Raw genomic sequence first — 18837 nt, 5'->3', positions numbered from 1 at the left:
TGCCTTTTTTTTTTTTTTTTTTTTCTGTTATAATTCTTTTCATTAAATCTTTTAGAACCCCTCTACCAAGAATCCAATGAGGTTACCAGGCTACCAGCAAAGCATCTCTCTCTCAAGTTTTTTATTCAGGATTTTCATATCCAACTGAACCAATTCGGGAGTGGTGGGAGTGGGAGTGGACAGAGAGAGAGAGAGAGATTCGAAGAGAGACAAAGAGAGAAAGGGACGAGCATGGTAGCGTTCCCAAATAAGGGTATGGGATTCGAGTACTCATTATTGCATGACCGGATAAGAGAGTGGCAGAGGAGGCCGGAGAAGTTGTCAGAAGTGGAGAAAACTTCTTGCAACCGTTGAGCAGGAGAAGCTACCCATAGATGGGATCAATATTTCATATTTATTTTGGGGAGAGCGTTCACTGTGGGGAAGCGTGTGGGTGTTGCCAATGAGTGCGCATTTTGGCATCTTGAGGGTTTAATTTCCACCTTTCATGGGTGCAGCCGTGCAAGGCGATCATTTTGCTCCCACTGTGATTGGGTGTGGCCCGGGCCCCCGATAACATTTTCATTTTTTCCCCACAAGTATTCCCATTAGCTCCCGCAATGGCACCGACCACACTCCTGGATAGACCATAGAGTACGCGTTCCAACTATTTTTGTATTAAGCAATGCTAGGACAACCGAGGTCTCCAATCTTGTGAACCTTTTCAATTGCATTGCACCACTTAAGGGAGAGGTTGGACATGCCACCTTGTACGCTAGCTGCATGCACCAATCACGAGGTTGGATATAAGAGGGCAAGTAAGAGGGTGACACATGCTAGGCATCTGGTGACGTACTTAGTCTTTTCCCACTCAATTTATCTTTTTCTAAGGGATCTTTTATTCCAAGAAGCCAAATAAAATTTACGCTTTCTCTCTATCTATAGCCCTAGGATCCCATAGAACATTTTCGTATGGAAAATAGTTCCACTTTTCATGCCTTCGATTTAAAAAATGAGAGGAGCACATCTTCCTTTATATATTCAAGGGGATAGTTTTCATACATGATTGTGTAGAATGTGCATGTGTGAGGGTGGGAGTTTTGAGACATTAAATATGGGGGGGGGGTTTATGACTTTTTCAATTCTTTATGAGAGGGAATACGACCATGGATGCTTGCACGGCCCTATATGAAATCTTTGGCCTATATTCAAAGGAAAACATCTCATTTTTCTGTTATCTGTATAGTTCAACGTCTTTCTCCACCTAGAGGGGACGGTTCATCCATCATCTTAGGGTTCACAAACCTTTCCTAGTATTTTTGTATATTCCAAAATACCCTCATAATACCCATTCCCACCCTCTCCCACCCTCATTCACCGTAGATGGAGAAAGACTCGGTCCATACAAGTAATCACCTATATAACTGGGTAAGAGTTATAGAATTTCAATTTTGTGAACTAGTCTACAAAAATATAGAAACAGGTTTATTGAGAAAATTATTGTCTCCATTTATCTATCTCTCCATTTCATCTAATAGGGGGAAGTGATCACCCGGGCTGTATGTTCGGGCAAGTGTACAACAGTTCAACCTGGTCCTACTATCTTACAAAAGAAAAACCTGGCCCTACTGGGATAAATAACTTAATACGGTTAAGATTGTCGATAGATACAAGCAACTAGATAGTTGAGACGATTTACGAATCCTCCTCAACGCAGACTCATTAGATTGATTGATTTGAGAGAGAGAGAGGGGGAAATTGAAGAGTTGATTTGGCAGTGGAGGAATGGGTAAAGGGGGTACGCTTAGGACTGCAATCCGTGGGGTTGGAGGAGGAATTCAAGATGCTTTCTCCAGGGGTATCTCCATCAACACGAACAAGCCCATTTCTCAAATTCTCGCTCTGTCCTCCTCTTCGTCTTCTTCTGCTTCTACTTCACTCAACCTTCCCGTGTCGGAAACTTCTCCTACCGTACCGAACTGGGACTCTTGTGCTTCTTCCCACTACTTTTGTGATGGTGATGAATGGGAATGGGAGTCTGTCAATGGAGGAGTCGTCGACCATGAACACGACAGAGCGAACATGATTTTTGATAATTATGTTTTTGGTGCCGTTCCTTCTCAGAACGAAGTTGAAGATGCCGTCTCCTCTCTTAAACAGTATATCTTCTGTACTTCTTCATTTTTTGTTTCCATTTACTTCTGAATTGTCGGAGTGTAAGAGAGTAAAATAGGGTTGGTGTTTGATGTTTTTGTCAGTGTTGAATAGATGTGAAATTTTGCTTCTCTTGGTGTTTGGGATGGCTCATTTTCTGATAAAAGGAAGAAAAAAAAAAAATTGTCTTGATATGATACTAAGATGGGTTATGTGGATAAATGCCAGCTTTTCCAAAAAGAGGAATCCCAGAATTATCACCAAAGCTTGGTCATAATTCTCATAAAAAGAAATGTTTTTAGGGTTGCATTAGCCAGCTTTAATATTACTTTATTCCTCTGTTTCTGTCTCTATATTAATTCAGAAAAGAACCAAAAGAGAGGACACGAAAAAGAGTAATCTCTTGTAATCTCATTACAAGCTGGCTTTCTTTCAATTGCCCAATTTGTAGCATGTGGGCGTGGGTATTAAATGTTTTCTGGTCAAACAATTAGCAGGTTGCTCATTTAGAAAGGAAGGAACAAAAAAGTAAAGAGAGAGAATAAGCTAAATTCATGACAGAACAAGATAGAAACTGATGGGGTTAACGAACAAATACAGACAACCTTCGTGTTCTATATTAAATTTACTTTTTTCTGTTAGCAAACCTTCCATCTTGCACAATACTTTCAAGGTGAACACCATCAGATGATTGAGCCAAGAGTTGCATTAAGTAATCTAATGGGACTATTTCACTTTAGTGATTTGACCCAATTTTATAACTTTCTGGGTCAAGATTCTTGTGTCAGATCCAATTAGCATGCCCCCAAAGTCGTATGATTTCCATATATCACAAGTGGAGCAGGTGTTTATAATTCAGTTTAGTTGCTGTGAATTAATACCACTTACATCCGTTTGGTTCTAGACAACTCAGTAGCGGTTATTTGAAGTTTGATTCTGATGATGAACAAATGATCATGATTCTTGGGCATGGTTGGAAAAGTTGTGGCCTAGAGGCAAGCAAACTGTCTGAAAATTAAACTTGCGTTAAAAGACTAGAAATGTTATTGGGTGATATGAAATCTAGCTCAAGTTTGGAATAAGTTTGACCAAGTTAGAGAACTTTCTAAAATCCTGATAACTAATTATCATTACTATTAGTTGTGACTTGGCAGGTCTACAACTGGCTCAATATGCCCAGTTTCTTTATAGATTTGTAGGATTACTATGTTGCACTAGTAGTGATCCTGGTGTCTCACTGTCTCCTGCTTCACAGGCGGGGAGATGATGCATGAGCCCCCTATACAACAACAACAACTCAGCCTTATCCCAAAATGATGTTCTAAAGTTGAGTCCCTATCTAGGTGGTTGTTTTCTTTTGTGTATAATATTCTAAAGTTGTGGGGCAAATTATTTCCGTTTCCTCTACTTGTAGATTCAAGGTTTGTCGGCGTTGGAACGAGATCTAACCCCCCAGTTTCCTACTGCGTCAAGTCTTTAGAGGATAGAACACCTCGATCTTCCAGCTGGGGCAGCTGTGTTGGTGAATTTTGAGACTAACCAAGCCGAGGGTTGGAATTTTCTCATCTAAAGAACTTTTCCAACCATCAGTCAGCCATGCTGATCTATATATATATATATATATATATATATATAGAGAGAGAGAGAGAGAGAGAGAGAGAGAGGAAGGTGTTTTATGAAAAAAGAATTTCTGACAGAGAGGATTACTCCAAATACAGCCTCATGTCTCATGTGTAGAGGTAACAATGTTGCCTTATTATCTATATTATTTATTGAGGCTGTTATCATGAGAACGAATGAGCAGAGTCACTTGGATTAAAAACCTTTCCTAGGTACTTAGCAGATTTTTAAAACTAATACACAAAAAAATTTTGTGAAGGCTTGACATCATTTGGATGGTCACTTTTTTGAGTGATCCTTATTCTTAAGATTCATTTATCCGCAATGACATGTCAAGATTTCATAGCATTCGGTTATAGTTTGATCATTTTAAAAACTTAGAGGAGTCATTCTGGATTTTATGTATCTGAATACTCTCTGAATTTTTTGTGGTGCTTGTTTTTATTCAAGGAGTTGGTTATTTTGTGGGATGTGGGTTCGCTGTCAACAAGATTTGTACCTGGTCGTGATCATTTGAGAATGCATATCATTGGAACTTCATGTACCCTCTGTCTCATCTAAGATTAATACATTTCAAAACTTGTGTTTCTAACATTTTTGCTCTCTCATCCTCACTTTAAAATTCTATTTTGTTTTAATTAACTATATATTTCTATTAAATTTTGTTCAATTGAACTAAAGGCATGCCTTTCGATTTTTAAAGGCACACTGTGCTGATATTTGCATAGAACAGGAACTAGTGCTTAAGGGTCACCATTGGTTCTAGCAGTCTCTTGCATTTGTTGCAATTCTACAAGCATAAAGTCTGACTGCTATTAATGGTTTTAAATTTGTAGGACTGTTGCCCCAGCCTTATATTCGCGATTCTGTGAAGATCAAAGTTTTTCTAGTTTGGACAAGGATGTAACTGATCATACTGAAGATCCAGCCAGGTCAGAGTTGGATTGGATTGAGCCTACCTTGCATCTTTACAATCCAAGACTGTCTCAATCTCATCAGTATGGACGGGTTTATGATGCTTTCCATTTACTGCAGACAGAGCCATCTATTCAGGCAACTTCTGATATTGATCCTTGTTTATTAATTTATATTCATATCCGGCAGGACTTGATTTCTCATGCTTTTCTTTTTCTTGCCCAAACTATGTGAAAGTGTCTTTTTCTTGTAAACTTGTGGTAGCATGCAGTATAAGCCTTCTAGATTTGTGCTCTCTATTTGTCCAGTTGCTTGGTATTGTAATCTAAGGGGTCTGTCGATTGATTTAAAGTGAAATTATTTCTAGTCCTGATGTTTTCTTTGCTATAAGTTATGGTCAACAAAGAAGTAGATAATTCTGGATGATACCGGATGCCCTCTCTAAGAGAATTGCTGAAGTGCTTAAGTGAGAAAATTATGAGAGCTATGAATATATTTCAAGTACAACTTCCCACCAATGTGAATGCCCCTGCAATTTTTTTTTGTAGAATCTTACATTGAGGAAAATTATGTATTCTTGTTCCAAACCCATAATCTTGGAAGGTAGCAGTCATGGCATTTGGAAGAGTAGCATTTACTTGGATATTACAGGAAGCACTATGTCAGTTGGAAGTAACCAACTTTTTGATTTGTTTAAATGCCGTGATTGGTGCAATGTGTGGTTTGTGAATTTTAGATTCATGAGGCGACTCTCATGGGCGTTACCATGTCAATGACCGAGTAGATTAGTCAGACCTGTCAGTTGATAGTAAACTTTACTGAGATTGATTGCTTGCTCTTATGGATTGTTGGAAATTGATAGTATAAGATAGTGTTGTTGTATGGGAAGTAGTTTTTTTTTCAGGCTAATGAAGTGGCAACATTATGTTTGACCTCCATAACTTCTACATGTTTTGTTGCAAAGATCCACCTGCAGTTTGACAACTAATTAGGGTAGTGAATGATGAGTTCTCTCTACACTTTGTAGTTGGGAATTGGTTATGGAAGATTTTATTTGAATTAACCATTTGATTTTTTATTTACTTGCGGATTTGTTCTCAATGTCTCTTCTGCATTCTGATTGACTTCTTGTGTACGTATCTTGTGGATTTTGTTGTCTATAGAGAATGGTCATTTCATTATCTTCCGATAAAGCTGTTTGGGATGCTGTCTTGAACAATGAGGTGGTGAAGGAGCTCAAAGAGTCATTCTGCATAGGTTTGTCAGATACCTGATTAATCTATTGTTTCTAACCAAAATTTCTTTTATGTTTTGTTTATTAAAAATTTATGTGAGGAAAGAAGCATCATATTTTATATGTTCCCCCCCCCCCCCCCCCCCATCCCTTTTTTTGTTTTTTTGAGAGAGAGAGAGAACTCTACACTGCATGGTTGAGGAAAAAGGGAAAATGAGAAAGTCCTCTATGTTGCATGGTTAGGAATGGAAGTTCCAGCTGATGCCTGGAACAGCGACACATCTGAAACTTGTGTCACCCTAATTCAGATCTCCAAGCTTGTAATAAAATCTATTTTGTCCAAAACTATCAGTAGGTTGAGCAATGCAATCATCCCTTGGATAGAAGCAATGCCACCCCCAGAATCCCTGCTTGTACAGTTCGGAAAGCTGATGTTTGCCATTTTTCCTCTTAAACTACATCAGACACGATTTAAGTAACTTTAATGGACTTAGGGTGATTAAAACGAAATTTTCCTTCTCTCTACTTAGTATACATTCTGATCCTCGACTATATGTGTTTACCTTGGGGTGGCCTCTTGTGACCTAGGATATGTTTAGCTGGGAGGAGAGAATAGGACCACCTTCCTCCTTATTCCTTAACCTTAAGAATTGTTTACATCCAGGATGGTTGTTAATGACCCATCCAAATGGTCCCACCTATGAGATTTCAAATCTTAAACTTGGCCTTGATCTTGAACTGGCATCACTCTGCAACATGCTTACAGCACAGTTTTGTCATAATGTATGGACAAGAAGAAAGTAGCATGTATGGTCAGGAAATGCAGTCAGGTGGACTCGCTGAATGCATCTTCTCAAAGTAGACCCATATGTGTGATTGGTCAGATCATGGCGCCAGATTAGGGGTGAACCATGCAGCCAGCCTGCCATAGTCATGTATTCTGTCTTCCTTTCTATTGAATTATCCAACCCAAGAGGCACCAGATTAGGGGTGAACGATGTAGTTCGCCGGAGTCATGTATTCTGTCTTCCTTTCTACTGAATTACCTAACCCAAAAGCGTAATCTGTTAGGTGGAGAGGCCCATCTTGTATATGAAAGTCATCCAAGGTCGGTAGAGTTTTCCCATGTGGGAGCACTCCCCCTCATGTGTTGCCCCTCTTTGGGAGGTAGTACATGTGGTATGGCCCCTTTTGGATGGCTGTATACGATGTATCATTAATATAGTGAGCCCAGTGGCTCTGATACCATATTTAGTTATCCAACTCAAAAGTTCAAGCTGTGGGTGGAGAGGCCTGACTGGTATTTGAAGTCTAAGGTCCCTGAGTTCTCTAGGTGCTATTATTCCCAACACTTACTATTGCTGTTTATCCTGCTCCTAGCACAACAAATGCTACTGGTGATGTTGTATTACTTAATAGAAGTCTGCTTATGTATTTTATGTTCTTTGGCAGTTGAAGATGCTAATTCCCAGAGATCTGATGAAAGTCCAGACAGAGCAGCAAGCATACTGAAGTGGATATTGAACAACACGAAGGCAAAAGTTCTGGAACTAATTGAGAAGCTTAGACAGCTCGTGAATGAGGTGTTTCAACCCCCTCAGAAGGAGAAAAACACATCAGCAACCACAGATCTCTTTGAAAACAGGCTGAGAACTTCTCTTCTACTCTCCATTGTGGTTCTCCTGATTGTGGTTGTGACTCGAGCCCACAGGGTTTAATTTGCCGACATGAAACAGGGTTCATTCCATCATTCGACGACATGAAACCTGGGAGTCGCTTTCCCGGCCATCTCCCTACTTTAATGTGGATATCATACCTTGATTTTTTTTTTCCCCTGGATTCCTTACAGCATCTCATCCAACTGCTGGCTGATGATCAAGATATTCTTTGTATTAGTTGTATTCCTCATGATTTTCCTATTTTTTTATGGCATAAGTAGATATTGTAGATAACCAAAGTGACAGAAGGGTATCAAGTTTGACCTTGAATAGAGCTGATTGGAGGGCAGGGATCCATGCAGCCGACCCCATTTAGTTGGGTTAAGGCTGAGTAGTAGTTGTTGAACCAAAGTGAAGGAAAAACGTGCGTGCCTTTCCAAAAGGGGTGATAAGTGAGTGATTTTTACATCTGATTTGCTTCAAATTTTTTTCCCAGTGGGGGTATATACTATCATTTCACTTGTATATTTGAAAATATGTGTACAGCAATGACATTCTCTCTCTTTTCTGTTTTTTTTTTTTCTGTTAAGATGTCTGAATCATCCACCACACCTAAAAGCTTCTTCAAATCTTCGACTTGGGCAAAGGAAAATGGGATTTTTTTATACCATAGATCGCGACAACAATGATTTATATGCCATCGGGTCTCTTAGATCAAGGACAAGCATGAAACCTCCCGCATATTTCTCTTTGTTACTGTTCCATTGGGCTATTGGTCGTGGGGTTGTGTCACCCATTGTCTTCTTCACCAATGCATTTGTAGAACAAGCAATGAACTTAGGTGGAAAACCAATTCTTTTTGGACTTTTCTCTGTGAGTTTCATGAACATTAATGCCACTTGATGGAAGGCTTAATGGAGAAGGTTTTCTTTCAAAGCTAAAAAATGTGGAGGGTGTGGAAGACCAATATGCTCTTCCCACTAAAGTTGAAATGAGTGGACAATGAAAATAAACATTTTACTGAAATAAAGAATGAAATAAGTTGGGTCTGTGCCTTTGTGGGAATGAGGGATGGGGTGTTTGATTTATATTGAGAAAATTAGTACCAGCAAACAAGAAAATGGGATTATTATCTCAGATTCCTAAAGTGTGGCAGTGCGGCAGTGCTAGGTGGAGATGTCGACATTTGGCTACTGCCGCATCCAACCTTCCATATCAATGAGTTCGAACCGTTGGATACGGCAGCTGCCAGGTGTCGACATCTCCACCTAGCACTGTCGCACTGCCACACACTTTAATGAATTGGAGACGATAATTTTTCAAGAAAATGCGGGGGGGGGGGGGGGGGGAAGTTTTATCAACTAGAAAAATGTATTTATAATTTCCCAATTTCCCCTGAGAATTTATGTACCCTGTGCCAGACACATGGGGTGAAATGACCGCTCCACCCCCATGAGGCACTATATACCGTCTTATTGATGATGTTGCCTGTTGCGCTCTCCCATTGGCCCTTGCAGTCGCATGTGTGCAAGTCACGCTCCCCCCATAGAGAGCTTTTGCCCTTAAATAAAACTTTCAACTGCCATTCAACCCTCAAAATTTTAAGGGAAAGGGTTTGCTACACAGACAGTGTGCAATTTCATGTATTGAAGGAGGGACATTATGGGAAAACACTAAAAATAGATGGGATATATGAGACATTTTACAAGGATGGTGCTACAGTAATCTGAGTCTTATGACGAATCTTGCATGCAATTTTGAAATTAAATTGGCGTTGAAAAAACCTTTTACCCATTTTAAATACTGAAAAAATTTGCCTTGGTCTTCGTGTAAAGCATAATCATCGTAGTTTGAGAAAAGCTTTAACAACTTCAGTCTTTAATGGTATCGGCCAACCAGTTTCAAGGGGTATTTAAGGTATTCAAAAGCTTGAGGGGAGTTTCAAGGGGTATTTAAGGTATTCAAAAGCTTGAGGGGAGTTTCAAGGGGTATTTAAGGTATTCAAAAGCTTGAGGGGAGCCTGAAATTCTATCTATTTTATGGGAAAAAGAATGCCACCCGATCGCACTAGACACGTTGCCCCTGCAGCCTGACACAAGGGCATGTGAAATGACCACCACACCCCCTAAAACCTTGAAAATGACCAAGGTTGCGACAGTCATTTTGCATGCCCCTATGTTAGGGTGTAGGGGCGACATGTCTGGCACGATCGAGTGGCATTCTTTCTCCCTTATTTTATTTATGGGAAGAGAACACCATCTAGTCGGCCAACGCACGCCATCCCTGTGTCCTAACACAGGGGACATGAAATGACAATTGCACCCCCTGGAACCCCAAAAATGATCAGGAGGTACGGCAATCATTTCATGCACCCCTATGTTAGGACACAAGGGCTGCGTGCCTGGCGCTACGGGGTGGCGTTCTTTCTCCCTTTATTTTTGTTTTTTTGCTAATTTGTAGTGCGACCTTCCCATCCAAACAATCAATTTCAATATAGGGCTCCTCTACGTAGTCATGCTTCAATCTTTCATAATCTTGGTATTGAGATTGGTATCGGCCACATTAGGCCCACATATGACACATTTGCTCTTGAAAAAGACCAACTGTATTTTTATCTTGGGAAGCAGTCTTTTGACCTTTTTATCTTTGTCCGTACGGATGTCTGAGTATTGGATCAGTCTCGGTCATGGTTTGAGATATCCGATCGGATCGATCGATTTTGGCTGGATCGGATTGGTATTGGTTGAGATCGATCTTGATACCGATCAGATCCAACTGTACGAACAAGGGTAAATATAAAAAAAAATTAGCTTTTTAATAAGAAAATAGGGACAAAAGTGTCATATTTGCCCAAGTTTGGGCGATCCCAATCCGTATCGGCTGATTCGATCCCAATTCAATCCAATCCAGCCGTTACCGAGATCATGAACCATGGTCTCAGTTGATATCGATCCGATCCGATCCGAGATTAGGAACCATGTAGCTGGCACGGTCTATAAAAAGTAAAGATTTCTTACTTTATTTATCTGGGAGAACATTAAAATATAGGTAGAGGTTATGATAACTAAATTGATACGGGTAAGATTTAAAAAGCGAAGCTAAGTGGATAGATACAAGTTAGTAGATATGGTGGGGAAGTTGAGACTGTTACGATACACCACCTCAACACAAACTGTTTGGATTTAGATTTGAGAGGGACAGAGGATTGTGTGCGATAGAGGAGATAGGAAAAATTACAGATAAAAAAGAGGAGAAGCAAATGAAGAGATCATTTGGTGGTGGAAGAATGGGTGGAAGGGGTATGATTAGGACTGCAATTCGTTCTGGGGTGGGAGGAATTCAAGATACTCTCTCCAAGTCTATCTCCTCCACCAACACGAATAAGCCCACCTCTCCCATCCTCTCTCTGTCCTCCTCTTCGTCTTCTTCTGCTTCTACTTCACTTAACCTTCCCGTGTCGGAAACTTCTCCTACCGTGTCCAACTGGGCTTCTTGTGCTTCTTCATATTTCTGTGATGGTGATGAATGGGAATGGGAGTCTGTCAATGGATACGAGGACCAAGATAGAGCAAACATGGTTTCTGATAATTATGTTTTTCGTGCAGTTCCTTCTCAAGACGAAGTTGAAGATGCCGTCTCCTCTCTTAAACAGTATGTCTACTTTCTTTCTCCATTTTGGTTTTTTCCCTTTACTTCTGAATTGTGGTAGAGTAAGAGTAAAATTGGGTTGGTGTTTGATGTTTTTGTCAGTGTTGAATAGATGTGAAAATTTGCTTCTCTGAGTGCGATTGTGTGTATTTATCTGGTTTTGAAAATAGCGATGGGGTGTTTGGAAAGGGCCATTTTCTGATAAGAGGAAAAAGGGAAAATTTTTTCTTGATATGATACTAAAATGGGTTATTTGGATAAATCTCAGATTTTCCAAAAAGAGGAATCCCACAAGGCTTGTGAATTATCACAGAGGCTTGGCATAATTGGTCATAAAAAGAAAATTTTTTAGGGTTGCATAGCCAGCTTTTGATATTACTTTGTTCCTCTGTTTCTGTCTCTATATTAGTTCAGAAAAGAACAAAAAAAAGAGGACAGATATTGTGTGTATTTATTTGGTTTTGAAAACAGCGATGGGGTGTTTGGGAGGGGTCATTTTCTGATAAGAGCAAAAAGAAAATTTTTGTCTTGATATGATACTAAGATGGGTTTTTGGATAAATCTCAGATTTTCCAAAAAGAGGAATCCCACTAGGCTTGTGAATTATCACTGAGGCTTGGCGTAATTGTTATAAAAAGAAAATTTTTTAGGGTTGCACAGCCAGCTTTTGATATTACTTTGCTCCTCTATTTCTGTCTCTATATTAATTCAGAAAAGAACCAACAAAGAGGACAGGAAACGAGTAATCTCTTGTAATCTTATTACGAGCTGGTTTTCTTTCAATTGCCCAGTTTGTAGTGTATGGGTGTGGGAATAAAATGATTTCCAGTCAAACAATTAGCATGTTGCTCATTGAGAAAGAAAAGAGAGAATAAGCTAAACTCATAACAGATCAAGATAGAAGGAACAAATACAAACAACCTTTGTGTTCTATATTTAATTTTCTTTTTTCTGCTACAAAACCTTCCATCTTTTACAATACTTTCAAGGTGAACACCATCAGAAGATCGAGCTAAGAGTTGCATTAAGTAATCTAATGGGACTATTTCATTTTGGTCATTTTGACCCCTTTTTTTAACTTTCTGGGTCAAGATTCTTTTGTCAGATCCAATTAGTGTGCCCCAAAGTCATGTAGGATTTCTGTCATAAGTGAATCAGGTGTTCATAATTCAGTTGAGTTGCTGTGAATTGATAACACTTACATCCTGTTGGTTCTAGCCAACTCAATAGCGGTTATTTGAAGTTTGATTATGATGATGCACAAATGATCATGATTCTTGGGCATGGTTGGAAAAGTTGGTGCCTAGAGGCAACCAATCTGTGTGAAAATTAAACTTGCGTTAAAAGACTAGAAATGTTATTGGGTGATATGAAATCTAGCTCAAGTTTGAAACAAGTTAGAGAACTTTCTAAAATTCTGGTAATTTTTTATTATTACTAGTAGTTGTGACTTGGCAGGTCTACAACTGGCTCAATATGCCCAGTTTTCTTATTGATTTTGTTTGAATGTCTCATAGGATTGTTATGTTGCACTAGTAGTGATCCTGGTGTCTCCTGCTTCACAGGCAGGGAGATGATGCATGGGCCCTATTATCTAGGGGGTTATTTTCTTTTGTATGATATTCGAAAGTTGTTTGAGAATTTGTGTAAAGCAGTTGGGGCAGATTTAATACTTAAAATATTCTAGGATGTTCCTCTATTAAGTTTGTTGAGGCTTAGAAATTATTAAATGGATAAAAGAGCTCAGGTGTCTCAGGTGCTCTGATGTTGTTCAGATGGTTTGGTGTTTTTTTTTCTTTGGAAGAGACTTTAGAGGATAGAACACCTCAATGTTCCGGGGGGGGGGGGGTGATGGGGGCGCTGTATTGGTGAATTTTGAGATTAACCAATCCTAGGGTTGGAATTTTCTCATCTAAAGAACTTTTCACCCATCAGTTAGTCATGCTGATATATAAGAAGGTGCTTTATGAAAAAAAAAAATTCTGACAGAGAGGATTGCTCCAAATACAGCCTCATGTATAGAGGTAACAATCTTGGCTTATTATGTATATTCTTTATTGAGGCTGTTCTCATGAGTAGTTACAGATGAGCAGAGTCACTAGGCTTAAAGACCTTTCCATGGTACTCCCTTGTGCTGACATCTTTTCTTTCTTTGCGGGTGTGGGGGAAGTATAGTAGGTTTTTAAAACTAATACACTCTTCTTGTGAAGGCCCAACGTTATTTGGATGGTTTTTATATTTATGGACTCTACTAGGAAAGGATTCAAAACCTGATCACTTTGAGTGATCCTTGTTCTTAAGATTCGTTTATCTGCAATGGCATTTCAAGATTTCATTAAATTTGGTTATAGCTTGGTCATTTTAAAAACTAAGAGGAATCATTCTGGATTTTCTGTATCTGAATAGTCTCTGGATTTTTGGTGTTGCATGTTTTTATTCGAGGAGTTGGTTCTTTTGTGGGATGTGGGTTTGCTATCAACAATATTTGTACTTTTTCGTGATCAAATAGAATGCATTTCATTGGAACTTCATGTACCCTCTGTCTCATCTAAGAGTAATACATTTCAATACCTGTGTTTCTAATGTTTTTGCTCTATTATCCTCACTTTAAAATTCTATTTTATTCTAATTGATTATTTATTTTCTATTAAATTTTTGTTCAATTGAACTAAAGGCATGCTTTTGGTTTTTTTAAGGCACACTGCTGATGTGTGTATAAAACAGGAACTAGTGCTTTAAGGGCCACCATTGGTTCTAGCACAGTCTCTTGCATTTGTAGCAATTCTACAAGCATAATGTCTGACTACTATTAATGATTTTATATTTGTAGGGTTGTTGCTCCAGCCTTATATTCGCGGTTCTGTGAAGATAGAAGTTCTAGTTTTGATAAGGATGTAACTGATCATACTACAGATCCAGCAAGGTCAGAGTTGGATTGGATTGAGCCCACCCTGCATCTTTACAATCCAAGACTGTCTCAATCTCATCAGAATGGGCGGGTTTATGATGCTTTCCATTTACTGCAGACAGAGCCATCTATTCAGGCAACTATCCTTGTTTATTAATTGATATTCATATCCTGCAGGACTTGATTTCTCATACATTTCTTTTTCTTGTCCAGACTATCTGAAAGTGTCTTTTTTTCTTGTAAATTTGTCATACCATGCAGTATAAGACTTCTCTAGATCTGTGCTCTCTAATTTTCCAGTTGCTTGCTATTGTAATCTAAAGGTCTGTCGATTGATTTGACGTGAAATTATTTCTAGCCCTGATGTTAACTTTGCTATAAGTTATGGTCCACAAAGAAGTAGAAAATTTTGTATGATACCTGTGTTGCATGGATGCCTCTTTAAGAGAACTGCTGAAGTGCTTAAGTGAGAAATTTATGAGAGCTATAAATATAATTTCACATACAACTTCCCACCAATGTGAATGCCCCAACAATTTTTTCTATAGAATCTTATATTTAGGAAAAAGGGCTGATGTTCTCTGTGCCGCAGCGCAGCCTGCACCCAGACACATGGGCTGGGTATTCCTGCCATTCAGGGGGGCAGGGTGGTCATTTTTGCCCACCCCCATGTGTCCAAGGAAAAATTATGTGTTCTTGTTCCAGACCCATGGTTTTAGAAGGAAGCAGTCATGGCATTTTGGAAGAGTAGCATTACTCGGATATTACAGGATGCACTGTCAGTTGAAAGTAACCAACTTCCTGATCTGTTTAATGCCGTAATTGGTGCAATGTGTGGTTTGGCAATTTAAGATTCATGAGGGGGCTCTCATGGGCGTACCATGTCTGTGACTGACTAGATGAGTCAGACCTGTCATTTGATAGTAAACTTTACAAAGATTGATTGCTTGCTCTTATGGATTGTTGGAAATTGATAGCATAAGATAGGGTTGTTGTATGGGTGGTTGTTTTTTTCAGGCTAATGAAGTGGCACCATTGTGTTTGACCTCCATAACTTCTGTGTGTTTTGTTGCAAAAATTCACCTGCAGTTTGACAACTAATTAGGGTAGTGGATGATGAGTTCTCTCCACTCCTTGTAGTTGGGAATTGGTTGTGGAAGATTTTATTTGAATCAACCATTTGATGTTTTATTTACTTGCGGATTTGTTCGCAGTGTCTCTTGTAGATTCTGATTGACTTCTTCTGTATGTATCTTGTGGATTTTGTTGTCTATAGAGAATGGTCATTTCATTATCTTCCGATAAAGCTATCTGGGATGCTGTCTTGAACAATGAGGTGGTGAAGGAGCTCAAAGAGTCATTCTGCATAGGTTTGTCAGAAACCTGATTAATCTATTGTTTTTAACCAAAGTTTATTTTATGTTTTGTTTATTAAATATTTCTGTGAGGAAAGAAGCATCATATATTATATGCTTCCCCCCCCCCCCTCCCCTTTTTTTTTTTTTTTTGTGAGAGAACAGAACTCTACTCTGCGTGGTTGAGTAAAAAGGGAAAATGAGAAAGTCCTCTACATTGCATGGATAAGAATGGAAGTTCCAGCTGATGCCTGGAACAGCGACACATCTGAAACTTTTGTCACTCTTATTCAGATCTCCAAGCTTGTGCATAAAACCTATTGTATCCAGAAGTATCAGTAGGTTGTGCATGCAATCATCCCTTGGATAGAAGCAATGCCACTACCGGAATCCCTGCTTGTACACTTGGGAGAGCTCATGTTTGCCGTTTTTCCTCTTAACTAAATCAGTCACGATTTAAGTAACTTTAATGAACTTTGGGTGATTAAAATGAAATTTTCCTTCTCTTCTTGGTATACATTCTTGTCATCGAATCTATTTGTTTACCTTGGGGTGGCCTCTTGTGACCTAGGATATGTTTTGAGCTGGCAGGAGAGAATAGGACCACCTTCCTCCTTATTCCTGAGCCTTATGAATGGTTTACATCTAGGATGGTTGTTAATGAACATCCATATGGCCCCAGCAATGAGATTTCAAATCTTAAACTTATCCTTGATCTTGAACTGGCAATACCCTGAAACGTGCTTACTGAACAGCTTGTCATAATCTATGGACAAGAAAAAAGTTAGACGTATGGTCAAGAAATGCAGTCAGGTGGACTTGCTGAATGAATCTTCTCTCACAGTAGAACCATATGTGTGATTGGTCTGATCATGGCACCAGATTAGGGGTGAACCATGCAGCCAGCCCGCAGGAGTCATGTATTCTGTCTTGCGTTCTATTGAATTATCTAAACCCAAAAGGCACTAGATTAGGGGGGGTGAACCATGCAGCCTGCCGGAGTCATGTATTCTGTCTTCCTTTTTATTGAATTACCAAACCCAAAAGATTAATCTGTTAGGTGGAGAGGTCCATCTGGTATATGAAAGTCATCCAAGGTCAGTAGAGTTTTCCTATGTGGGAGTACTTCCCCTCATGTGTTGCCCCTCTTTGGGAGGTAGTACATGTGGACATGTGGTATGGCCCCTCTTTTGGATGGCTGTACACGATGTATCATGTTAATATAGTGGGTCTGGTAGCTCTGATACCATATTTAGTTACTCAATTCAAAAGCTCAAGCTGTAGGTGGAGTGGCCCAACTAGTATATGAAGTCATCCAAGGTCCCAGAGTTCTCCACTTACTATTGCTGTTTCTTCTTCTATTAGCGCAACAAATGCTATTGTTTGTTGTATTACGTAATGGAAGTATGCTTATTTATTTTATCTGCTTTGGCAGCTGAAGATGCGAGTTCCCAAAGATCTGGTGGAAGTCCAGACAGAGCAGCAAGCATACTGAAGTGGCTATTGAACAACACTAAGGCAAAAGTTCTGAAACTAATTGAGAATCTTAGAAAGCTCATGAATGAGGCGTTTCGACCTCCACAGAACGGGAAAAACACATCAGCAACCACAGATCTCTTTGATAACAGGGTGAGAACTTCTCTTCTACTCTCCATTGTGGTTCTCCTGATTGTGGTTGTGACTCGAGCCCACAGGGTTTAATTTGCCGACATGAAACAGGGTTCATTCAATCATTCGACGACATGAAACCTGGCCATCTCCCTACTTTAATGTATATATCATACCTTGATTTTTTTTCTTAATTTCTTACATGCTTGTACATGATTGTAGATCCCCCCCCCCCCCCCAACCCTTGTTCTTTTCTTCTCCTCTTAATGGATATTTAGCGTCAAATGTTGCATTAGGATCTATTTTTTGTTGGGTAAATAATTGTTGCATTAGGATCACATAGCAGTAATTTACAACTTTTAGAGCTAACGTAATAGCTCAGCCTACTCTTTGATTTGCTATCAGATCATCCATTAAAGTTGGGTAAAAGATTTTTGGGAGGCCCTCCTATGTGTGCCGTGGCCACTTGGTGCCAGCCACTTTCTATTGGGCCACCTCAAAGTAAGGCCATTATTAAACCAGCCCCATTTTATTCTGTATACGATTCAGCTTGCCAAATGTTAAACAATGTTAGGTGCACTTCGTCATTTCACGCACGGCTGTGTCTAGGCGTAGGTACATGTAGCGCTGCAGCATCGTTAGCGTTCCTTTTCCTTTTATTTAATTACAAGGAGAGAGTACATCGACAAGTAATTCACCACTCCATCTTAAGGTTTTAGTATGTTCCCTAAAAAACCCTTCAATACCTCCAATGCGCATCTGAATCCTTATGATCAAGGGATTCTCCTTGACCTTGGCTCAAGGAAAACTCAATACAAAATTTTTTACTAAAATGGCATACCAGTGCATAAGGCTCCCGCCACTGCAGGGTTTGAGGAGGGTCAAAATGTAAGCAGCCAGATAGTAACTCAGTATTCTATGAATCCAATAGTACAGCTTGACTAAATTAACAGTGCAAAGGAAAAGATGAAGGGATACAATATATCAAAGCCTTCATGTGTATTCTGTGGCTTTCATAAGGAATCACTGTGGCATCTTTTTCTATCTTGTGATTGGACTAAGCAAATCTGGGCTTCTGGCCCACTAGGATTGAGAACTGAGCACTTATCTGCTCCCTCGTTGTTATGTCTGTGTGCTTCCTTCCTTGGCTCCAGGGCCATGCAAAAACAATCTTTTTGTTGGTTTTTTTTTGTTTTTATAATTACATGTTATTCCCTATGGTTTGTACGAAACAAAATTTTATATGATGGTTTTAAGGCTGACCCTATCCAGGTCATCCATTTTGTTAATAGGTGGATCAGTGATCTGCATTTATCTCCCCCTTCAACCCCTGTTTTACCCCCTGCATGTCATACATTTGCTCACACACCACCTCTACACCGTACTGTTGCTTCTATCATTGACCTTACTATGGGCTTACCTGGTTTGCTAGTTGCAGGAATTTTTTATCCCGAACTTGGAATAGCCAAGTGGACATCTACGATGTTCAGTAGGGGGCAAATGGTTAAAACCAGTTCCGGTCGAACCACTTCTCAGGATGAACTGGTAGCAGAGCTCTGTGGAATTCTACATGGATGGAGATCGGCGGTTGCAAATCATATCATTTTAAGGGAGATATGGTGCTGCAACAAGTCTCTTTTTGACCTTTTGACTAGCAAAAGTTTCTCTCCCTCTTCTAGGGGTTGCTTACCTTCGTTTTTAGAGTTGGCTGAACTAACACATAACTTTTCGAACATCAAAACTAAGGATGTAGATGAA

General features: G+C 39.5%; 2 protein-coding genes across 2 annotated transcripts; both read left to right on the top strand.

The window, feature by feature from the left end:
* Positions 1–1764: 1764 nt before the first annotated feature.
* On the top strand, positions 1765–7728 carry LOC122665976. Its single transcript, XM_043862095.1, has 4 exons — positions 1765–2138; positions 4590–4806; positions 5832–5925; positions 7355–7728. The coding sequence occupies exons 1-4, from the start codon at positions 1765–1767 to the stop codon at positions 7618–7620; spliced, it is 951 nt and encodes a 316-aa protein (XP_043718030.1). The 3' UTR covers positions 7621–7728.
* A 3091-nt stretch (positions 7729–10819) lies between these two features.
* On the top strand, positions 10820–17217 carry LOC122665975. The gene is made up of 4 exons (XM_043862094.1): positions 10820–11211; positions 14039–14252; positions 15393–15486; positions 16907–17217. The coding sequence occupies exons 1-4, from the start codon at positions 10820–10822 to the stop codon at positions 17170–17172; spliced, it is 966 nt and encodes a 321-aa protein (XP_043718029.1). The 3' UTR covers positions 17173–17217.
* The last annotated feature ends 1620 nt before the right edge of the window (positions 17218–18837 follow it).

The sequence above is a fragment of the Telopea speciosissima genome, chromosome 6 (assembly GCF_018873765.1).
Source record: "Telopea speciosissima isolate NSW1024214 ecotype Mountain lineage chromosome 6, Tspe_v1, whole genome shotgun sequence".
In the NCBI taxonomy this organism is placed as follows: Eukaryota; Viridiplantae; Streptophyta; class Magnoliopsida; order Proteales; family Proteaceae; genus Telopea; species Telopea speciosissima.
The sequence above is the reverse complement of the archived record's forward strand: the minus strand, read 5'-3'. Positions and strand labels throughout refer to the sequence as shown.

What these genes read in the sequence shown, in the direction of transcription:
- LOC122665976 (XM_043862095.1), top strand. Translation starts at nt 1,765, where the DNA reads ATGGGTAAAGGGGGTACGCTTAGGACTGCAATCCGTGGGGTTGGAGGA. An exon ending in AGACAGAGCCATCTATTCAG is followed by an intron (nt 4,807 to 5,831) that starts GCAACTTCTGAT and finishes TGTTGTCTATAG; the next exon opens with AGAATGGTCATTTCATTATC. An exon ending in CAAAGAGTCATTCTGCATAG is followed by an intron (nt 5,926 to 7,354) that starts GTTTGTCAGATA and finishes GTTCTTTGGCAG; the next exon opens with TTGAAGATGCTAATTCCCAG.
- LOC122665975 (XM_043862094.1), top strand. Translation starts at nt 10,820, where the DNA reads ATGAAGAGATCATTTGGTGGTGGAAGAATGGGTGGAAGGGGTATGATT. An exon ending in GCCGTCTCCTCTCTTAAACA is followed by an intron (nt 11,212 to 14,038) that starts GTATGTCTACTT and finishes TTATATTTGTAG; the next exon opens with GGTTGTTGCTCCAGCCTTAT. An exon ending in CAAAGAGTCATTCTGCATAG is followed by an intron (nt 15,487 to 16,906) that starts GTTTGTCAGAAA and finishes CTGCTTTGGCAG; the next exon opens with CTGAAGATGCGAGTTCCCAA.